At 46.0% G+C, this 18,398-nt stretch overlaps 2 protein-coding genes across 2 annotated transcripts in view; both read right to left on the reverse strand.

The window, feature by feature from the left end:
• LOC143956208 (oocyte zinc finger protein XlCOF8.4-like) overlaps positions 1 to 18,398 on the reverse strand; it is a 216,423-nt gene that overhangs the window by 15,238 nt on the left and 182,787 nt on the right. The window lies entirely within an intron of this gene.
• Positions 451 to 18,398, reverse strand: part of LOC143956212 (uncharacterized) — an 18,608-nt gene continuing 660 nt past the window's right edge. The window contains exons 2-9 of the mRNA XM_077466383.1: positions 17,997 to 18,133; positions 17,453 to 17,641; positions 16,766 to 16,829; positions 13,928 to 14,016; positions 12,021 to 12,096; positions 9,814 to 9,908; positions 7,197 to 7,287; positions 451 to 4,898 (exon numbers count right to left, since the gene is read on the reverse strand). Of these exons, the coding sequence (XP_077322509.1) occupies positions 3,433 to 4,898; positions 7,197 to 7,287; positions 9,814 to 9,908; positions 12,021 to 12,096; positions 13,928 to 14,016; positions 16,766 to 16,829; positions 17,453 to 17,641; positions 17,997 to 18,074 (2,148 nt within the window). The 5' untranslated portion in view covers positions 18,075 to 18,133 and the 3' untranslated portion in view covers positions 451 to 3,432. The remainder of the gene's footprint in view (positions 4,899 to 7,196; positions 7,288 to 9,813; positions 9,909 to 12,020; positions 12,097 to 13,927; positions 14,017 to 16,765; positions 16,830 to 17,452; positions 17,642 to 17,996; positions 18,134 to 18,398) is intronic.

The raw sequence follows: 18,398 nt of genomic DNA on the forward strand, positions 1-18,398 counted from the left end.
CCTCTGCTGCCTATTCAGAGAAGCCTTTGTATTTTGTGAGTTCACATAGTAAAAAGGCTTCTGTGATTGGGCAGGAGGAGGAAAGGGGCAGGCATAGCAGCTGCACCGACTTGAATATTGAAGATGCTTAGACCTGAAGCATCAGCTTCAAGCTTCCATAAAGCAATGGCCATCTTCCGGGAGTGCAATAAAAAAAGATGTAAATAACAGAGATGGGTCCAGGAAATGTCATGCACCTCCTTGGACCTAACTCATTATGTGCCTTCACTTTTTTCTGATCATGTTTTCTCCATGTAAAATTAGGTAACTATTATGGGAACTACAGTACCTTGCAAAAGTATTCACCCCCCCCCCCCCCCCCCAGCATTTTTCGTGTTTTGTTGCCTCACGACCTGGAATTAACATTGATGCAAATCCTCAAACAATCATTTAATTTACAGAACACGCCCACAACTTTGAAGATTTTTATTTTATTGTGAAGCAAACAACAAATAGGACAAAATAACAGAAAAAGTCAATGTGCAGAACTATTCACCCAACTAAAGTCAATACTTTGTAGAGACACCTTTTGCAGCTATCACAGCTCCAAGTCACTTTGGATAAGTCTCTATGAGCTTGCCATATCTTACCACTGGGCTTTTTGCCCATTCCTACTTTCAAAGCTCCTTCAAGTTGGATGGTTTGCGCTTGTGAACAACACTCTAAGCCTGACCACAGATTTTCTATTGGATTGAGGTCTGGGCTTTGACTAGGCCATTCCAACACATTTACATTTTTCCCCTTAAACCACTCAAGTGTTGCTTTAGCAGTGTGTTTGGGGTCATTGTCCTGCTGGAAGGTGAACCTTTGTCCTAGCCTCAAATCACACACAGAGTGGTGCAGGTTTTGCTCAAGAATATCCCTGTATTTAGCACCATCTATCTTTCCCTCAACTCTGACCAGGTTTCCCAGTCCCGACTGCTGAAAAACATCCCCACAGCATGATGCTGCCACCACCATGTTTCACAGTGGGGATGGTGTTCTTTGGGTGAAGTGATGTGTTGTTGGGTTTGCACCAGACATAGCGTTTTCTTTGATGGCCACAAAGTTCAAATTTTAGTCTCATCAGACCAGGGCACTTTCCTCAATACATTTCTGGAGTCTCCCAGATGCCTTTTCACAAACTCAAAACGTGCCATTTTGTTTTTTGCTGAAAGTAATGGCTTTCTTCTGGCCACGCTGCCATAAAGCCCAACTCTATGAAGCGTACAGATTATTGTCGTCCTATGTAAAGATACTCCAGTCTCTGCTGCGGACCTCTGCAGCTCCTCCAGGGTTAACCCAGGTCTCTGTGCTGCCTCTCTGATTAATGCTCTCCTTTCCACGGTCCATGAGTTTTGGTGTGCGGCTGTCTCTTGGCAGGTTTTCTGTTGTGCCATGTTCTTTCCATTTGGGTATGATAGATTTGATGGTGCTCCTAGGGATCATCAAAGATTTGGATATTTTTTTTATAACCTAAATCTGACTTGTACTTCTCAACATTGTGCTTTACTTGTTTGGAGAGTTCCTTGGTTTTCATGGCAGTGTTTGGTTAGTGGTGCCTCTTGCTTAGGTGTTGCAGCCTCTGGGGCCTTTCAAAAAGGTGTGTATATGTAATGACAGATCATGTGACACTTAGATTGCACACAGGTGGACATCATTTCACTAATTATGAGACTTATGAAGGTAATTGGTTGCACCAGAGATTTTTATGGGCTTCATAACAAAGGGGGTGAATACATACGCATATGCCAATTATCAGTTGTTTATTTCTGAAAAATACCCTGTTTCCCCCGAAAATAAGACCTAGCGTCATTGTCAGCAAAGGCTGCAATATAAGCCCTACCCTCCAAATAAGTCCTACCCTCTTTCCCCGAAAAAAAACCCTACCCTGAAAAGAAGACCTACAAGGACTTTAACTAGGGCTTATTTGGGGGGGGGGCTTATATTGCAGCCATCACAGAAAATCACGCTAGGTCTTATTTTCAGGGAAACAGGGTAGTTTTATGTATTTATTTTTCTAATTTTACTTCACCAGCTTAGACTATTGTGTTCTGATCCATCACATATAATTCTGATTAAAAAAAATATTGAAATAAAGGCTATAATGTAACAAACTAGGTAAAAAGCCAAGGGGGTGAATACTTTTGCTAGGCAATGTATATAGAAAAAAATCTGCACTAGTGTGTTATCAAAAGTAAATACAGCAGCTGTGCACTAAATACCAGGTACCCCCTGATGATGTTACATATAACGAAACGATCGTAAGGACGATGCACACACGCTGCTGCACAGATGCTTTTTTGAATTTATGACTGTTTGAAGGATAGCACTGGCTATAGTGAAGAGATTTACAGCCAGCAGCATCTTTTGTTTTATATGCAAGTGCACTGATTTTAAAATAAAACGGTTGAGACCATATTACACTATGAGGAATCTCCCTGTTTTTTACCCATTTTAACTCTGAGGATTTATCCATCCATCCCATCTGAGACGGTGAGCTGGATCATGTTGTCAGCATAAGGGGAACACAGCGAGGCTGGCGGGGGAACATTTCCGGATTTACATGTGAGGATCAGAGATCCCAATAAGCTCTGAATGATATTCCTGTGTAAGGAAGATTGCTGGTGATCTGGTAAGCCCCCATCTTATTTATGGTGAAGATGTCAGAACGGTGAATGTCTGAGCACTGCCCAGCGTGGGACACTGGCATGCATGAATTATTTGCACAGGAGCACTTTAGTGGTCAATTTATGAACTTTGCACTTCATGAACATAATATATTTGCACTTTTGCACAAGGACATTTTTGGATTGAATAACATTTTGATTGGATTTTCTGTTCACTTCAAAGGTTTTGCACTATGTCATATATGGTGGTTTGCACATGGTAATTTTATTTAGCGCCGCACTTTTAGGACATACAACTATTATGGGAACGTCAGCAACTCCGAATTAAAAGCCACTGCTGTTAAATAACAAAATATTCTCCATATAATATCACATACAGCAAATAGTGTTGCATGACAGGCCACAAAGGACACCTCAGTGTACACTTAATATCCACCCAGGTTCTGATACAAATTTGTTTTATAATTTACCCTTAAACAAGACTGTGTATTTGAAGTGAACTAAAGAGTAAGGTAGAAAGTACTCCAGTAGTTAATCTACTTTCTTTGGAAAATGCCTACTTAGCTAGTCTTGGAGCACTTGTGGAATGGCCATGGGCTTCAATCACACCCTACTTGTGGTACAGCCATGGGCTTCAATCACACCCTACTTGTGGTACAGCCATGGCCTTTAATCACACCCCATTTTCAGGAAGCGTGACCTAAAACAGCTTAATATGTTAAGTATGGCAATACTATTACATTCTACAAACATTCTTCTGTCTTTATGACCAGCGTTAAAAAAGTTACAGTTTTTTGGTCTCGTGAAGTTTCTTATGAGCCACGAGGACTGAATTGCTGACAAACCCTTTGCCACAATCTGAACAGATAAAAGGCTTCTCTCCTGTGTGAGATCTCTGGTGAATAGTCACCTTAGAATTACTAGTGAAGCCCTTGCTGCAAATTGGGCAGGTAAAGAGTTTCTCACCAGTATGTACTTTAAGGTGGGCGGTGAGGCTTCCCTTAGTGGTGAAGCTCTTTTTGCAGATGGTGCAAGAATGTGGCTTTTCACCCCTGTGGTTCTTCTGGTGGACGGACAGTTGTGAGTTCTGAGCGAAGCACTTTCCACACTCGTTACAGACAAAGGGCTTTTCCCCTGTGTGGATCCGCCGGTGGGAGGCCAGATCGGAACCCTGAGTGAAACCCTTCCCACAATCTGTGCAGGTAAAAAGTTTTTCCCCAGTGTGAATTCTCTGATGAGTCACCAGGCTGCCTTTTTTGGCAAAACATTTCCCACAGTCATTGCACACAAATGGCTTCTCCCCAGTGTGGGTTCGATAGTGAATGACAAGCAGGGCATTGCACATGAACCGCTTCCCACACTCAAGGCAGGCATGGGGTTTGTCTCCAGTGTGGTTCTTCAGGTGTTTGGCCATGTGGGAGTTACTGGCAAAACGTTTCCCACACTCTTTACATTCAAAAGGCCGTTCCCCGGAATGAATTCTCATGTGCTCCTGGAGGATGGCGTTTCGGGCGAAGGCTTTCCCACATTCCTGGCACACAAAAGGCTTCTCGCCTGTGTGAATCCGCTGGTGTATAACCAACAGTCCATTGCTGATGAACCGTTTTCCGCAGTGCGAACAGACATGAGGCTTCTCGTCGCGGTGGTACTTGATGTGCTTGACAAGCTGGGAGTTGGTGGTGAACCTTTTGCCGCACTCCACGCATGTGTAAGGCTTCTCTCCGGTGTGAATGCGCATGTGCTCAATCAGGATGGTGTTGCGGGTGAACCCTTTGCCGCACACGTTGCATATGTAAGGCTTCTGGCCTGAGTGAAGCCGCTCGTGTCGGATGCGTTGGCCGTTGCTGATGAAGCTCTGCCCGCATTCGGAACAAGAGTAAGGTTTCTCCCCCGTGTGCAGCCGCATGTGTTCCACTAAGATGGTGTTACGGGTGAAGCCTTTGCCGCACTCAGAGCAAACAAAGGGCTTCTCCCCTGTGTGTGCCCTGTGGTGGGCTAAGAGCTGGGCCCTGGTGGCAAAGCCATCCCCACACTCGCTACATATAAAGGAATTTTTGGTGGTGTTGCGCCGAGTCTTGTCCAAGTTGCTGAAGAAGCCACCATGCATTGGTTCGGGAATGGGCCTCTCCTCATTGGGAGGCATGTGTGTTGCAGGTGCGTTTTCAATGATGGGAGCAATGCCGGGAGAGCCTTGGCCATGCCTCATGCTAGGGGAGTCTGATGGTTTTAAACTCTCAGTGATACCACTATCTGTTGAAAAACAAATTTAAATATTTCTCATCAAATATTTTGCACATTTTCCTTAATTTGAACAAAACAAAAACAACAATTTTTTTATGAATAATTGTCTTTTCAATAAAGCTTTAATGGTAAATTTTCATGCAATGTATTACATTTAATTGTCTGCAATTCTGGTAACCTACGTTACACTCTATCACTATTAGGCACCGTAATAATCCCCTCTTCCCTAGACCCACATTTTCTAACCCTATCAATTAGATTTTCTCGCCAAAACTTTCTCGTTTTTCATAAAACAACGCATATTTTTCAATATTTGAAGGTACGTCTGCCCAAAATCAAGTTTCAGGTGAACTCTTTTCCTGCATCATATTTTTTTTGATCACCTCCTTCAAGGCAGCTTAAAAAAGGCATCCTTGCTGAATGACTGCTGGGAGGACATTAAAGCGAGAGTTCCACTCAAAAGCAAGCTCCGCTTGCTTGCTCCCCTCCCTCCAGTGCCACATCTGGGGGGGGGGGGTTTTGGGAATGAGTACCTGTTTTTTGACAGGTACCTGTCCCCACTTCTGGGAGACCTAGAAGCGGCAAGGTCCCTTGGAAGTTCAGCCCCCCTTGGAAGTTCAGCCCCCCTCCTCCGCAGTAGGGACTGGGCGTGAAGCATGAAGCCTTACCACAAATGGCGGCGGCAGCACCCAAGAGCTGATTGGAAAATTGGTTGGGGTGCTGACATCGTGGGTCAGCAGCTACAGTGTTTGTAGCTGCTGACCTAACTTTTGTGGGGGCAGGAGATCCGCTTTAACCACTTGCCTACTCGGCACTTTCACCTACTTCCTGCCCAGGCCAATTTTCAGCTTTCAGCGCTGTCGCACTTTGAATGACAATTGCGCGGTCATGCAACACTGTACCTAAATACATTTTTTAACCCTTTTTTCACACAAATAGAGCTTTCTTTTGGTGGTATTTAATCACCTCTGGGTGTTTTATTTTTTGCTAAATAAATGAAAAAAGAACAAACATTTTGGAATTTTTTTTTATAAATTGTTGCAAACAGGCAATTTTCCCCCTTCACTGATGTGCACTGATTTACATCACTGATGGGCACTAATACGCAACACTGAAAGGAGTTGTAAAGGTTTGTGTTTTTTTTCACCTTAATGCATCAAGGTGAAAAAACACCTGTTAGTGACCACCCCCCGATTTAATTACCTGAACCCTCAAACTTGTCCCACAACGTTCTCTCTCTCTGCAGGGGGTTCTCAGTTCTTGACTGGATAGATTGATAGCAGCGGGAGCCAAAAATCCAACGATGCGGGCGCCGGGCAGAGTCCTGCATTTGGCCTCTATGGACGCCGAATGCTGGACTCAGGAGCGTGCCCGCAAGGTAACCCACTAGGGATTTATCTGATGTGGTAGGGAGCCGAGAGAGCCGCTGGGGGACCCCAGAAGACCAGGTTCGGGCCACTCTGTGCAAAACGAGATGCACAGTGGAGGCAAGTATGACACATTTGTTATTTAAAAGAAAAAAAATAACCTTTAGTGTCACTTGAAAGGCACCGATAGGCAGCAATGATGGGCCCCAATAGGCAGCACAGATGGGCACTAATAGGTAGAACTGATTTGCATCACTGATTGGCACTGATGAGCACTAATAGGCAGCAATGATGGGCACTAATAGGTGACACTAATTGGCACTGTTGGGGCTGCACTGATAAACAGGACATTAGTGGCACTGATTGACAGCACTGATAGGCGGCACTGATTGGCAGCACTGTTGGAGCTGCTCTGATCATCAGGACACTGATGATCAGTGTAGGAGTTCCTCTTTCACGCTAGCCAGTTACTGGCTCTCTCCTCACGCTGTGACAGCGCAAGAAAAGTAATGCGGATAACCGTTGTGTTTACATCGTGATCAGCTGTGCTTGGAAACAACTGATCATACGGTAAAAAAGCCAATGTGATTGGCTCTTTACCCCGATCTGTGATCCGCTGTGTCCAAAGGCACGATCATAGGAGGACGTCATATGACGCCCTCCCAGAACTGGCCGGCCAAACTGTAGCCATAATTTTGTGGTTCAAACCCACGAGTTCCCGTGTGATCCTGGTGTGAACCAGTCCTCATAGGCAGGGTGATTTTCCTGGTCTGTGTGCTGTAAATGGGAAAGTTCTACACAATCTCATCGGCACACCCATGGTCTTTGATGATTGGGTTGGAGAACCCATGAATGATGTGACCCGGTACGCTGCATTTTGTAAGAGCCAAGAGCGCGGTCATCTGACGGAAGACTGGTTTATAAAAGTAGAATTACTCACCTGCACCCATTTCGACTTCCTCCGCTTTCACTGGAGTCTCATCTTCTGACTGCGGGACCATGTCAACCTCTACGGTATTAATTTCGTTCTCCTAAAAGCCAAAATAAAAAATAAAAACAGACTAATAAGAAGTCGGACATTTCAGAATAACAAAGTATACTAATGGTAGAGTAGAATTATACTGCGCTTCAGCAGAATATAATAACAAGCCTAAAATAATAGCAATAGCAAATAATAGCAAAGCTTCATACACTATAGTAAAAGTATAATATAATATCATTATTACTTAGTGGTGCCATGTGAGGGACAGAGATTGTATAGCAATATTATAGTATACAAGTACAATGTAGAAAGATTATCACATAGAATAAACATATTACATAATAAACATTTAAAGCTGAACTCCGGCCTTCCCTTCAGTCATGCACAGTTGTACCGGCTCCTCTCCTGTACTGAAACTGCTTATTTTGATTTCACTGCACCCTGTGGGCATGTCACAGTGTGCATTAGAAGCTGCAGCAAATTGAATAGTGCACCCTTTTTCCTTGCTGAAGGACATCCAGCACTGTCTGACTGTCCCTGCTCCGCCCATTTCATTTACTAGATTTCAGGCTTCTCAAATCATAGAGATTTTGATGTGTGATGGTGCAGGAAGTGGGGGCGATCCGACGTCTGATGGTGCAGGAAGTGGGGGCGATCCGACGTCTGATGGTGCAGGAAGTGGGGCGATCCGACGTCTGATGGTGCAGGAAGTGGGGCGATCCGACGTCTGATGGTGCAGGAAGTGGGGCGATCCGACGTCTGATGGTGCAGGAAGTGGGGGCTATCCGACGTCTGATGGTGCAGGAAGTGGGGGCTATCCGACGTCTGATGGTGCAGGAAGTGGGGGCTATCCGACGTCTGATGGTGCAGGAAGTGGGGGCTATCCGACGTCTGATGGTGCAGGAAGTGGGGGCTATCCGACGTCTGATGGTGCAGGAAGTGGGGGCTATCCGACGTCTGATGGTGCAGGAAGTGGGGGCTATCCGACGTCTGATGGTGCAGGAAGTGGGGGCTATCCGACGTCTGATGGTGCAGGAAGTGGGGGCTATCCGACGTCTGATGGTGCAGGAAGTGGGGGCTATCCGACGTCTGATGGTGCAGGAAGTGGGGGCTATCCGACGTCTGATGGTGCAGGAAGTGGGGGCTATCCGACGTCTGATGGTGCAGGAAGTGGGGGCTATCCGACGTCTGATGGTGCAGGAAGTGGGGGCTATCCGACGTCTGATGGTGCAGGAAGTGGGGGCTATCCGACGTCTGATGGTGCAGGAAGTGGGGGCTATCCGACGTCTGATGGTGCAGGAAGTGGGGGCTATCCGACGTCTGATGGTGCAGGAAGTGGGGGCTATCCGACGTCTGATGGTGCAGGAAGTGGGGGCTATCCGACGTCTGATGGTGCAGGAAGTGGGGGCTATCCGACGTCTGATGGTGCAGGAAGTGGGGGCTATCCGACGTCTGATGGTGCAGGAAGTGGGGGCTATCCGACGTCTGATGGTGCAGGAAGTGGGGGCTATCCGACGTCTGATGGTGCAGGAAGTGGGGGCTATCCGACGTCTGATGGTGCAGGAAGTGGGGCCGATCCGAGGTCTGATGGTGCAGGAAGTGGGGCCGATCTGAGGTCTGATGGTGCAGAAAGTGGGGCCGATCTGAGGTCTGATGGTGCAGAAAGTGGGGCCGATCTGAGGTCTGATGGTGCAGAAAGTGGGGCCGATCTGAGGTCTGATGGTGCAGAAAGTGGGGCCGATCTGAGGTCTGATGGTGTGGGAAGTGGGACAGATCCGAGGTCTGATGGTGCGGGAAGTGGGGTAGATCTGAGGTCTGATGGTGCAGGAAGTGGGGAAGATCTGAGGTCTGATGGTGCAGGAAGTGGGGAAGATCTGAGGTCTGATGGTGCAGGAAGTGGGGCCGATCTGAGGTCTGATGGTGCAGAAAGTGGGGCCGATCTGAGGTCTGATGGTGCAGAAAGTGGGGCCGATCCGAGGTCTGATGGTGCGGGAAGTGGGGTAGATCTGAGGTCTGATGGTGCAGGAAGTGGGGAAGATCTGAGGTCTGATGGTGCAGGAAGTGGGGAAGATCTGAGGTCTGATGGTGCAGGAAGTGGGGCCGATCTGAGGTCTGATGGTGCAGGAATTGGGGCAGATCTGAGGTCTGATGGTGCAGGAAGTGGGGCCGATCTGAGGTCTGATGGTGCAGGAATTGGGGCCGATCTGAGGTCTGATGGTGCAGGAATTGGGGCCGATCTGAGGTCTGATGGTGCAGAAAGTGGGGCCGATCTGAGGTCTGATGGTGCAGAAAGTGGGGCCGATCTGAGGTCTGATGGTGCAGAAAGTGGGGCCGATCTGAGGTCTGATGGTGCAGAAAGTGGGGCCGATCTGAGGTCTGATGGTGCAGAAAGTGGGGCCGATCTGAGGTCTAATGGTGTGGGAAGTGGGACAGATCCGAGGTCTGATGGTGCAGGAAGTGGGGCAGATCTGAGGTCAACTCCATATTTAATGAGATGTCCAACAAGCTCATATAAAGGTGTGATGGCCCGGAGTCTACTAACTGTTGGCCATACAGTATATACGCTCTCTCCCACCTTAAAGTCTATAGGGATGTCCTCGTCCTCTTCTTTACAGCATCCGGTAGATGTGGGACTTGGACTTTTCTCAGAACCAAAGTTACTGGACTCATCTGTACAAGAAAACCAAAGTGAAGAATGAAGACTACGCTCAGTGCCCATACATTTCCCATAAGGTGGGGTAGGCAACCCCAGAGAGGTGGAGATCTACTTTAAAAACTAAAGATCACTGGGCAAGGTTGCATTTTTTAAACGGGTACGGCCAAATGAAAGTGGGTGTGGTCAGTAATGACAGGGCGCCTTTCCCCAAATAATGGATATAAAGGGGTGGATCCTGCTCAAATCGTGCCACTCAAATAAAATACACAAATTCAAACTAATATAAATATGTGCATACATATAATGCTGTGAAAAATATAGTCCATAAAACAGCACGGATAAAAATATAAAAAATGGAGAAGGGATCAATGATAGAATAATGATAGAATGTCCGCTACTCAAGGCTCCCAGAACTCTCACCTTCAAACGAAGTGAATAAGCAAATCAAACAAACTCCAGGATTCTCTTATTTCATTCATAAATAATAGCCATCAGGAAATCCAAAGGAGGGATGTAGTGATACAATTCCGCCACTAGAGGAATTGTATCACTACTATTCGTCCTCTGGCCAGAGGACGAACCGGAAGTAGAGTAAGACGGCATTACACCCTCTTCCTGATTGTGTTTGTTTTTTGCAATCAAAATGTGAGAGTCTTTACTGCTTCTTAATAAATCTACCTGCCGTTTTTTAAACTACTACACTATGGAAGTCTCCTGTTTTTCTCTCTCCCCCTCCTCTCTCTTATTTTGAGCCATACAGTGTGGAATAGAAGTGAATATCCATATTATCCATATTACCTATTCTATAAGCTGGGACTGGCCCTCTAGTGGCGGAATTGTATCACTACATCCCTCCTTTGGATTTCCTGATGGCTATTATTTATGAATGAAATAAGAGAATCCTGGAGTTTGTTTGATTTGCTTATTCACTTTGTTTGAAGGTGAGAGTTCTGGGAGCCTTGAGTAGCGGACATTCTATCATTATTCTATCATTGATCCCTTCTCCATTTTTTATATTTTTATCCGTGCTGTTTTATGGACTATATTTTTCACGGCATTATATGTATGCACATATTTATATTAGTTTGAATTTGTGTATTTTATTTGAGTGGCACGATTTGCGCAGGATCCACCCCTTTATATCCATTATTTGATAGTTTGTGTTCACTATTTTGTCCTGCTGCATTTTTTAGTTAGCATTTGCACTTTATATCACTCAGGTTCTTTTTCACAGCATCTGTGTTTCATTAATTCTGATTTTGGATTTTGTTTCACTTGAGTCACTCATTACCACTTAGCGGCGCGAAGGCTGACCACTTTCATTTCCCCAAATAATGCTTTACCTACATTAGTGTTCAGTGGGGAGTCCCACTACCAAGCCTTCTGACATTGGGCCCCTCTTTTTAGCACCTCCATCATACTGCTCCCCATGATAATGCCTCCATCATACTACTCCCCATTATACTGCTCCTCATTATAGCGTCTCCATCATACTACTCCCCATTATAGTGCCTTCATCATACTGCTCCCCATTATAGTTCCTCTATTATACTGCTCATTATAGCAATTCCATCATACTGCTCCCCATTATAGCGCCTCCATTATACTGTTCCCCATTATAGCATCTCTATTATCCTACTATTTATCATTATACAGTATTAGTAAGTATCTCAGTGCCACCATCATGTCCCCCTCAGAAGCGTTTTTCCTTCTTGCGATTCTGCGGTGTTGCCTCCGCCCCTCATCACATCCCCCACCCTCCCGATCCTCCCCTCCCATCCATCCCTCTTGCTTGTAAAAGACATCACAAAGAAGTCCCTGGGAAGGAAGTAAGAGGGGGACCAGCGTACCCGAACAGGTAGCCATGTCTCACTGCTGCTCTGCATACCGGGGGAGGGAGGAGCACTCCTGACAAAGTGTGGGCACGGTGGGGAAGTGATCTACCCCTTCCATGTTACTGACCCCCAACCTAAGGCCAAATAAATAAGATCAGATCCCCATAACCCTCCAGCTGGGTTATTTTTTGTAACAATTTTACAGCACTCGGCCTTACTATACCCAGAGCAGGAGGCGGAATTGCGTTTTATGTGGCTTTTTTTTTATGTGTCCGGTAACTGTTCTCTCACCTTCACTGACGTTCTCCACCTTCACTTTGATGAAGACTTCTTCTGTGTCGTCTTTCAGGTCAACCAAATCTTCCCACTAAAAACAACAAGAGGCAAAAATTCGACTTTTTCACTAGGTGTACCATGTAGAATTACTCGATGCGTTTCACTGGGACAAGGCCGCTTTAACCACATCCCATATATGTGATGTACAGGTACATCGCTGGATGGGAAGAGTGATATCTCGGTCATCCTTGCAGCTGCAGCGATGATCGAGATATAATTTTTTTTTTTTATAACTCATCATTCAGATATCACCACTCAAAGTCAATGAGGTCACATGATGTGATTGGGCTGGAAGTGGTTAAGAACCGCCCCATGTCAATAATACTGCAGCAGGGCAGCCCTTAAGTGCAAAATCACGAACCTGTACGCAATTCCTGTGATTGGCTCCAGGGCGCTCGCTGGCCGCCTGCGGTCATTTTTTCAAGAGGCAGAGCGGTGAGGGAGAAAAATGGCGATCTTGTGTATTTGCTAAGCAGAAACACGGATCTCCGTTTTCCTCCAATCATAGCACCTCCTCCTACAGTTAGAAAGAACACCCTAGGACAGTGATGGTGAACCTTGGCACCCCAGATGTTTTGGAACTACATTTCCCATGATGCTTATGCACTCTGCAGTGTAGTGTAGCATCATGGGAAATATAGTTTCAAAACATCTGGGGTGCCAGGGTTCGCCATCACTGCCCTAGGAGCACATTTAACCCTTTGATCTCCCCTGGTGTTAACCCCCGTCCCTGCCAGTGTCATTAGTACATTTTTTTTTTTAGCAATGATCACTGGTATTGGTGTCAATGGTCCCTAAAAAGTGGAACTAAGTGTCAGATTTTGCCAACGCAATGTTGCAGTCCTGCTAAGAAAAAAAAAACAAAAAAAAAAACAAACGCTGTAAAAAAAAAGTGCTTAGTAAAAACAAAAAAAAAAGTCCATAAATCTTCTACGATAACTTTTGCGCAAACCAAATCAATATTGGGATTTTTTTTTTCTGGGAGTTTAAAAAAAAGCTTAGTGACATGCGCACTGAGGCGATTGGGTAGATCCGAGGAAAGCTCCTCATGTTCTCCAACAGCTCCTGGGGGGGGGGGGGGGGGTTCTGTTATTCTGTTGGGTGCAGGTTTGCGCATGGCCAGTAGCGCCAAAATCTGCTGCTGGTCAAAGTCAAAAAAGAAATTTTGTTTTTTTTCCCCTTTTGGTTTTAACTACTTGCCGACCACCCGCCGCAGATGTACTGCAGCAAGGTGGCTCGACTGCGCAAATCGCCGTACCGGTACGGCGATTCACGCACTAGCATTTGTGGGCGTGTGCTCCGATTGGGCAGCCAATCACCGGGTCTGGCAGACTCGATATCTGCCTCCGATATCCCACGATCGTTCCCCCCCCCCCAGAGACAGAACAGGGATCTGCCGAAGAAAACAAGGCAGATCTCTGTTCTATCAGGGGATGATACTGGGATCTGTCTTCCTGCTAAGCAGGCACACGGATCTGTGTTTCCCCAATCACACCGTCCCCCATACAGTCAGTAATCACAAACAGGGAACACAGTTAACCCCTTGATCACCCCTGATGTTAACCCCTTCCCGGCCAATGTCATTAGTACAATAACAGTGCATACCTTTAGCATTGATCACTGTAATAATGTCACTGGTTCCCAAACAAAAGTGTCAAAAATGTCAGTTAGGTGTCCGATCTGTCCAATATGTCACAGCCCCGAAAAATAAAAATAAAATAATAATTTATATATATATATATATATATATATATATATATATATATATTTATTATATATATATATATATATATATTTTTTTTTTTTTTTTTCTCATGCCATAAATCTATTCCCTTGAAAAATGTATCCACCTGTAGACTTACCTCGTCATCCACAGGACTACCACAGTCATCCTCCTCTTTCACATCACTGGACTCCTCACTCCACAGGGTATTAGTCTGACTGGATCCATCTGTAGGAAACGCACACACTGACTACATTATTATTATACACAATTTATATAGCGCCAACAGTTTACACAGCTTACAGTTTACAATGTAGAGGGGGGGACACCACAATTACAGTAGAGTCCAATACAGAAGGGACAGGAGGGCCCTACATTGACTACTAGGAGGGTCTGCATTGCTTCTATGTGTTTATATCAGGGCTCTCCTGCAACCACCACTGTACAAAACTGAGACTCCATCTTCCTCTAAATCCTCCATACTGAGTATAAAGAGAACCTATCTCTGTAGACACAGCAATGGGGGAAGTGGCGGGAGCGGAGTACCGCTTTAAATCATATTTATGGGAAGGAAAAAAAGCTGCAAGTAAGCGTTGAAAATACTTCAGTTGGTGACAGGGTCTCTTTAAGAGATTTACTGATAAATGAGGACAAATTATAATTATATATATATATATATATATATATATATATATATATATATATATATATACATACACATACATACATACATATACACACACACACACACACACACTCTGACCAGCTTCCCTGTCCCTGCTGAAGAAAAGCATTCCCACAACATGATGCTGCCACCACCATGTTTCACAGTGAGGATGGTGTGTTCAGGGTGATGTGCAGTGTTAGTTATCCACCACACATAGCATTTTGCTTTTAGGCCAAAAAGTTTAATTTTGGTCTCATCTGACCAGAGCACCTTCTTCCACATGTTTGCTGTGTCCCCCAGATGGCTTCTCACAAACAGGACTTCTTACGGCTTTCTTTCAACAATGTCTTTCTTCTTGTCACTCTTCCATAAAGGGCAGATTTGTGGAGAGACGACTAAGGGTCCTTTCACACGGGGCGGATCAGTTCTGATCCGCCCCGTGGATGTCCGTTTGCTCAGCGGGGATCACTCCGTCGATCCCCGCTGAGCAGGGAGATGACAGCTCCGTCTCTGCACACTGCGCAGGGACGGACCTGTCACAGCGCCGCTCTCCCCTATGGGAGATCGGATGACGACGGACCGCAGTGCCCGTCGTCACCCGATCCGATCCGCAGACGGATGGAAAAATAGCTTTTTCCTCCGTTACACTTTTTCGGATCGGAGCGGGTCGGATGTCAGCGGACATGTCACCGCTGACATCCGACGCTCCATAGACCTCTATGGAGCACCCGTTCAGGTCCGCCTGAAAAACTGACAGGCGGACCTGAACGGGACGTCAGTGTGAAAGAGGCCTAATAGTTGTCCTGTGGACAGATTCTCCCTCCTGAGCTGTGGATCTCTGCAGCTCCTCCAGAGTTACCATGGACCTCTTGGCTGCTTCTCTGATGAATGCTCTCCTTGCCCGGCCAGTCAGTTTAGGTGGACGGCCGTGTCTTGGTAGGTTTGCAGTTGTGCCATACTCTTTCCATTTTAGGATGATGGATTGAGCGGTGCTATGGGAGATGTTCAAAGTTTTTTTTTTTTTTTATATAACCTAACCCTACTTTAAACTTCTCCACAACTTTATCACTGACCTGTCTGGTGTGTTCCTTGGCCTTCATGATCTGGTTTGTTTAAGGTTCTCCAACAAACCTCTGAGGGCTTCACAGAACAGCTGTATTTATACTGAGATTAAATTACACACAGGTGGATTCTATTTACTAATTAGGTGACTTCTGAAAGCAATCGGTCCCCGTAGATTTTAGTTAGGGGTATCAGGGTAAAGGGGGCTGAATACAAATGCACGCCACACTTTTCACATATTTCTTTGTAAAAAATAAAACAATTAAAAAAAAAAATATTGAAAACCATTTATCATTTTCCTTCCACTTCACAATGATGTGCCACTTTGTGTTGGTCTATCACATATAATCCAAATAAAATACATTTACGTTTTTGGTTGTAACATGACAAAATGTGGAAAATTTCAAAGGGGTGTGAAAACTTTTTCAAGGCACTGTATATAGGCAAATAGGGATGAACTTCCAAACTCTGCAAAAGTTTGGACCCGAATAATGAACCCTATTAAAGTCAATGGGACCCGATCATCAAAAGTGCCCATTTTGAAGGATTATATGTAAGAAATGGTTATGGGGTCCGGGTCCTGTCCTGGGGGACATGTAGCAATAAAAAAAGTTTGTGGGCGGCACAGTGGTGTAGTGGTTAGTACTCTCGTCTAGCAGTAAGAAGGGTCGCTGGTTCAGATCCCAACCACGACACTACCTGCCTGGAGTTTGCATGTTCTCCCTGTGCCTGCGTGGGTTTCCTCTGGGTACTCCAGTTTCCTCCCACACTCCAAAGACATGCAGGTAGGTTAATTGGCCTCTGTCCAAAAATTGGCCCTAGTATATGAATGGGGACCTTGGATTGTGGGCTCATTGAGGGTAGGGACCAATGTGAGTGTGCAATGTACAGGGATAGGGACAATTGTAGACACTCACTCAGGTTGAACTGGATGGACTGGTGTCTTTATTCAACCTTACTAACTACGTTTTTGTAGACCAGTACAGCCATCGGCATATAGGATGGAACATTGAAGCTGTGGCTGGTTCTCTTAAAGCAGGGGTAGGCAACCTCGGTCCTCCAGCTGTGGAGCAACTACAAATCCCATCATGCCTCTGCCTCTAGGAGTCAAGCCTGTGATTGTCGGGGTCTTGCGATGTCTCATGGGACTTCTAGTTTCAACACAGCTGGAGGGCTGAGGTTGCCTACCCATGTCTTAAGGGTACCAAATATCCTCAAATAAAGGCACAACCAACAATGATTCCTTACCGTAAGATCTCACTGGCCTGGATGCCTCCACCGTTAAGCCATGATGGAGTTCGTTATCCTGTTCCTGTGTGGAGAAAATAGACAGATCAGGGGTAGACAACCTTAAAGAGGTGGAGATCTACCTTTGATGTGGTGGGGTGGTGGAGTTACATATTTACCACCTTTATCTGCTGAGGCAGCAGCCAAAGATGTACACACACTGCAGCAGGAATTAAACCCCCTGTTGCTTTTGGTGGGAACTACCGCCTGCCAATCACGACCCATTCAAGAAACTGGGGCCACTCTACAAGTGCCCCGCAACTGCGGGGTCCAAGGGGGTTAAAGCAGGTGGAGAGAAAGCAACACAAAGCTGCCTGCTTTAACCCCTCGGGATAAGAGGTGGAGTGCAGTTGGTATCACTCCGTATGGGACAGGAGCCGGCACTACAGAGGAGGCAACAGCTTATGTGGCTCTTTCTCCCTACTACACCTCCAACTTTACAAGTAGTCCCTCTGCATTGCACTCCGATGCTCTGGGGTGGCGGGTCAGCAAACCCAGACCACGGTCTACCAGTCACCTGTCCACGATCTACTGGTTGCTGACCCCCCCGCCTTATAGGAACCTGACACACACAATGATACAGTCACCATCCAGACACATCCCTTGTCTGTCACTGGATAATGTCCCAGAATTCCCACCACCGCTCACCTCTCCTGTTAGAAGCTCCATCATCTTCTGGGTGACCTCTATGATCTTCTTGTGGTTCCTCTCTGGTTTCCAAGATGGAGGTGGTGGGTCCATTGTAGGGCTCCAAGAGCCGCTTCGTATTTCGGACACACAAGGAGGGCTTTGTGGTGTCACATGATCACCTGAATTCTTCTTTGTGGGTCCATAATCCTAGGAAAGAAGACAAGGCTCATGATTACATGTCATGTGACCTCCCAGAATTCTCCTCACCTCTCCGGTCAGGTCTGTGTTTTATTAATAGAGATAAGAGTGATGTCATGTGACCTCTCAGAAACCTCCTCACCTCCCCGGTCAGATCTGTGTTTTATTAATAGAGATAAGAGTGATGTCATGTGACCTCTCAGAATCCTCCTAACCTCTCCGGTCAGGTCTGTGTTTTATTAATAGAGATAAGAGCGATGTCATGTGACCCCCCCCAGAATCCTCCTCACCTCTCCGGTCAGGTCTGTGTTTTTATTAATAGAGATAAGAGTGATGTCATGTGACCTCCCAGAATCCTCCTCACCTCTCCTGTCAGCAGGTAGATGATCTCCAGGGCCAAACTTATTATCCTTTTGGTCACGGGACTCCGGCTCTTCCCCATCTTGTGTCTGGAGTGGTCCGGGTGGTGTAGACAGGTTCTCGGGGCGCCGATCTTCCGATCTGTCGGAAGAGTTGGTGGTAAATGACCTCTCAGAAGACACACAATTATTTGGACCATTTATTGGCCTTTCACCAGTTTAACCCCAGCAGCAGTCCCACCAACCATGGCGCACACTCACAGCGACAGGGCAATGGTACGTTGGTGTGACCAACCAAAGCTGGCTTTTGATTGCGTTGCAGTGGCGACTAATACTTAGTAAGAGCCCTCTGGAAGGGGAAAGGGCCAAACAAATCCCAAATTCTGATTGGTCCACAGCTGCAGCAC

The sequence above is a fragment of the Lithobates pipiens genome, unplaced genomic scaffold (genome assembly GCF_037356315.1).
Source record: "Lithobates pipiens isolate NorthernLeopardFrog02 unplaced genomic scaffold, aLitPip1_a1.2 Scaffold_35, whole genome shotgun sequence".
NCBI classification, from domain to species: Eukaryota; Metazoa; Chordata; class Amphibia; order Anura; family Ranidae; genus Lithobates; species Lithobates pipiens.